The sequence below is a fragment of the Chenopodium quinoa genome, unplaced genomic scaffold (assembly GCF_001683475.1).
Source record: "Chenopodium quinoa cultivar QQ74 unplaced genomic scaffold, ASM168347v1, whole genome shotgun sequence".
Taxonomy (NCBI): domain Eukaryota; kingdom Viridiplantae; phylum Streptophyta; class Magnoliopsida; order Caryophyllales; family Amaranthaceae; genus Chenopodium; species Chenopodium quinoa.
In genome coordinates, this window is record NW_018745413.1 from 5,457,901 (window position 1) to 5,463,064 (window position 5,164).

The 5,164-nt window shown below is 35.7% G+C and overlaps 1 protein-coding gene and 1 pseudogene across 1 annotated transcript; both read right to left on the minus strand.

The window, feature by feature from the left end:
* Positions 1–1,325: 1,325 nt before the first annotated feature.
* On the minus strand, positions 1,326–3,036 carry LOC110713449 (annotated as a pseudogene).
* A 635-nt stretch (positions 3,037–3,671) lies between these two features.
* Positions 3,672–4,520, minus strand: LOC110713488 (glutathione S-transferase T3-like). The gene has a single exon (XM_021891931.1). It carries the CDS (start codon positions 4,518–4,520, stop codon positions 3,672–3,674), a length of 849 nt encoding a protein of 282 aa, XP_021747623.1.
* Positions 4,521–5,164: the final 644 nt, after the last annotated feature.

Consider the following 5,164-nt stretch of genomic DNA (forward strand, 5'->3'; position numbering starts at 1 on the left):
TCATCAAGTAACGTCGGCCAAATAGCCCCTGGTCAAGTAACCCCCGACGATCGATTGAATAACCTTTGATCGAGTAACCCCGGTCGTGTAGCTAGCCACATGAAAAATTGTCATTTTAATAAGATTATACCATAATACAAGATTTTAAACTAAACTTCTATTATATTCTTGGTGTATACATAATAAATTCTTTTTCCTTCATAATTTTTTTTCATTTTACAGATTGATCTTCTCTAATAATTTTTTTTTCTTTTTTAAAAAGTGTGTATATCTAACGTCTGCGCAAAATTAACACAATGTACCTACTAATCTTAAGTTGAAGTACGTGAAACATGTTAGAGCATTTTTTTTTTACTTTATCCCAAAGAAAGTTCATTTGCTAAAGAGATTTAACTACTTTTCACATATAGAAGTCATAAAAGATGTCTACCTTACTTAAAGGTCTAGTATTCCAAAGAGGCAGGCCAGATTTTATTCAATCAACTGAGGTTACTATAATATTTACCACTTGATTTTATTTCATTCTACACCATTGTTCTATATAGATTCATTATGAAACAATGACATTAATAGATTTTAGAGCATCAATTCATCCGTGATCCTACAATGTGGTAGAATAATTCAAATTTTGCTAGGTTATTGTTGGAGCTTTTGTCCCCTAAATTGTACACATATAATGTATTCCCTCAGTTTTTTTTTTTTTTTTCCTATCTTCTTACTTTCTGTTTTAATATGTTTTTTTTTTTTAATATATCTTTCTACTTTATTCTTTTTTATGGTACGGAAAATTTCCAGATCTATCACTTCTTACCCTATTACATGGTCCACGTAAAAGTATTAAGAAAATAACTACTTAAAAAGTAATTCACATCTAATATCTATTTACACAACTGATAAATATTAATCCAGGCCAACTAATTTTACCAAACATGCCTTTAAATCCAAAACGACATGTTGGTTATGAGTTGATTCAAACGTGGCCAAAACTTTGCAATTTTCAAACACATATGGATCATGCATCCTTAGAGCATCATTATTGGTGAACACAAAAAAAATGGTTCATGGGTCACTATCACCATTTCTCTCTCATCCACATCAACCCAACAAACCATTTACAATATTCACTCTTAACAATGAACACTAAACAATGGTTCATCATCAATACTCCCTACCCCATCTTATTTTATATTTGTAAATATAATCTTTTTTGTTTCATAATTATAATTTATTAACCCGATGTCAATGTAAGTAATTGACGTATTTAATATTTTAATCGTGATTACTAATTAAGAAATTATCGCATTTTTTTATCAGCTTTTTAAAAAACTAATTCTTGTGATTAATATTTTTTAAACAACAACGCAGCTAATTTTAATTAACAAAAAAAAAAGAGGTACAAATCGTGATTACAGTTCTACAACTATAATCTAGTACATTTTATTTAAAAAAAAAAAACAACTACACATCGTTTTGTAAGATGTCCTTAGGGATAACCATTTGTTGTAAACCTAGTTGCCTAAGTTTTCGTTGTTACCAAATTTATTCCATATATGTTCGACCAAGTCGTTTTTTAGCTGCAAATGAGTCTGTTGATCCTCAATCTCTGTTCTACGAGACAAGTATAAGCCGATATCCACAATACGATCAGTACGGTACTCGGTAGTGTCCTCATTAGCGTTGCCTCCAGCATTCATAAACTCATTGGTATTAACGTTATTTTGATACGTCTCTCGTTCATCTTCAACGATCATATTATGTATTATGATGCAGGCGAGCATGATATTGTGGAGTATGTCGGTATCCCACGCCAAAGACGGCTTTTTAATAATGGCAAAACGAGCTTGAAGGACCCCAAATGCGCGTTCAACGTCTTTCCTTGCAGCTTCCTGGTGTTTTGCGAATAAACGATCCTGACGAGTTTGTGGACTCGTAATGGATTTCACAAAAGAAGCCCATCTAGGGTAGATTCCATCAGTAAGATAATACCCATTCGTATAATGATGACCATTGACTACGAAGTTCACAGGAGGTGTTCGACCCTCTAAGACGTCTTCGAACACAGGGGATCGATGAAGCACATTAATATCGTTGCAGCTACCTGGCATCCCAAAGAACGAATGCCATATCCATAGATCTCTGTCCGCAACTGCCTCCAGTACGAGAGTTGCAACTCCTTCTCTTCCTTGATACTGCCCCTTCCATGCGTGTGGACAGTTCTTCCACTCCCAGTGCATACAATCAATGCTGCCTATCATGCCAGGAAATCCACGTTCTTCCCCAATACGTAGCAATCTTTCCATATCTGCGATGTTTGGACGGCGTAGGTACTGATCACCGAACAGGTTGATGACACCTTCTGTAAACTTTTGGAGTGCCAATCGTGAAGTTGCCTCACTTATACGGACATACTCATCACAAGCGTCTGAAGCACACCCGTAAGCTAGTTGTCTAACGGCCGCAGTGCACTTTTGAAGTGGAGACAAACCAAGACGACCTACCGCATCTCGCCTTTGTTGAAACCAGGGGTCATGTTGGGTCACTGCGTTCAGAAGGCGCTCAAACACATGTTTACGCATTCAAAACCGGCGCCGGAACAAGGAACTTGGATAAACTGGGACTTCCGCGAAATAGTCATTGTATAACCGTGCATGACCTTCTTCGCGTCCCCTATCCTTTCGGGGCTCAGTAGATTTGCGTCGGCGTTGCTGAGTGGCAGCTTGAATAATTGGTGGAATGTACTCATGCGTTACGTGTTGTATCATAAGACACACTTCATTACGTTGTTGAACTCTAAGCTCCCTTCCCTCATCATCCGAGTTAGATGAAGATGAAGAGGAATCGGTTGAGCTTTCGTTTAAACTGTTTGAATTCATTTTGTACGTAAGAACTGTAAGATAGAGTGAGGTTTGCTAATAGTAACTGCAAACGATTTATGTGTTTGTGTGTAAAAAAAATGAAAGAATGGTGTTTGTTTATAGTGAACTAATTTGTAATTCTTCTTCAGAAATAACTGAATATAAAGAGACAAAGATCACATGGGCTATGACAAACAATGAATTACAACCACTCAGAAATTGAATGGAGAAGAAGGGTTTCACATGGGCTATGACCAACACTGGTTTAGAACCACACAGAAATTGAATGGAGAAGAAGGGTTTCACATGGGCTAACAAAGGGGAAATTAAGATACTGACACAATTATATATAAAGAGACAAATTGAAATAATTGAATAAACAGAATAAGATCACATGGGCTATGAAAATGGGAAAATGGAAAAGATCCATTTTACTGATTAATTGATAAAGTACAAACATAAGGAAATGAGTACAAGAGGTTGAACTGGAATTGAAAACTTATCACTACTGAAAATGAAGAACAACAAAGGAATTGAACACACTTAACTACAATAAAAATAAAGGACACTAAGCATCATTATTGAAACGTTGAATATTGTTCCGAAGTATTACTATCATTTCGTCTTCCCACTGTTCTCGGTTTACTTTCTGTTCTAGACGAGATAGTTGCTCCCAGTTGATCCTATATTGCTCTAGCTCAATTTTCCGTTGTTTCCTTGCCTCCTTGCGCTCCTGTATTTCAAGTCTCTTCATTTCTGCTTCGTTTGACACATTCATCGAATCCCCAAGTAGCTGCAATCGGCTGTTGAATGTTTCTATTCCTTAAATGCTTGACTTGATGGAGCTTTACCCTTCAATCTCGACTTAGCCTTTTTAATACCTTCAGCACGAGCTACTCTCTCATCACCGACACCCACGCTGGTTGGTGTAGTAGGTGAGGAATTGTCACCCTCATCCCGTGTCCTCTTCCCACTACTTCCGCTCCCTACAGACTCATCCGTCAGTGGAGTTGAATGTGGACGTCCCACCGAAGGCTTGGATGTTTGTTGGTCCAAGAAAGACCGGAATTTGTCCCACTTCCTTAATTGGATCCATTCCTCGTAGAAGGTGAATCGTCCGAATGAGTTCTCATGGATTTTGTGGGCCTCTTGGATAACATCATCTTCGTTATAGCCACTTCCCTTTCGCTTCCGGGCCTTATCATAGCTTCCGCACCACTTTAACACGGCTTCAGAGATTCGCATCCACCTTCCCTTCAAACTGCTAATAGTTCGTAGGGATATTTCATCTGCATTCGATTCCCTGGCAGCATCGTATGCGTCCAAGACTCTCTTCCAAAATACACCCTTCTTTTGATTTGTGCCGGTAATTATGTCGGTGTTGGTGTTCATGTAGCCGGATATAAGAGCCGCAGTTTCTGATCGCGACCAACCTCTATTGTTTGAACCACTAACACGAAATTCCGGAGTTGATTGGAGTGGTTGCTGTAACATTTGAGTGAAGTTTTGATGGGGAGAAGGAGTTTCATTTCCCTCACCATCATCCTCGCATTCTTCATTTGCCTCATCTTCTTCAGATAAGACATTGCTCGATTCCCAAATATTGGGATTCGGTTGTTGTGACGGAAAATAACCAGATGCAGCACCATATTCACCGTAACCCATTGGTATCATGGATGGATGTGGGAAATTTGAACTGCTTTGAGAAAAATTAAAATTTTGAGGGAAATTTGGTGGATTATTTGGGAAACTTGACTGGGGTATTTGAGGATAAACTCCAGAAAAATTATGGGGAATATTTGTGGGTGTTTGTGAAAAATTTGGGTGAATTGGAGGAAAATTGGCTTGATTCGGGATCATATTTTGACCCAAATTTTTTTTCTTCTTTCTATTTGTTTTGGGGTTGATATTAGCATCCATAATTATAATTTATATTTGGAAAAAATAAAAATTTAATAATAATAATAATAATAATAACAATAATAATAATAATAATAAAAATAAAAATAATAATAACGATAATAATAATAATAATAATAACGATAATAATAATAATAATAACGATAATAATAATAATAATAACGATAATAATAAAAATAATAATAATAATAATAATAATAACGATAATAATAAAAATAATAGTAACGATAATAATAATATTAATGATAATAATTAAAAATAATAATAACAATAATAATATTAATATTGGTATAAATAATAATAATATTGGTAATTATAGAGGGGATTTTTGAAGAGAAAAATATAGTAGAAAAAAATGAATTTTCAAAGTTGAAAAAAGTATATCAATA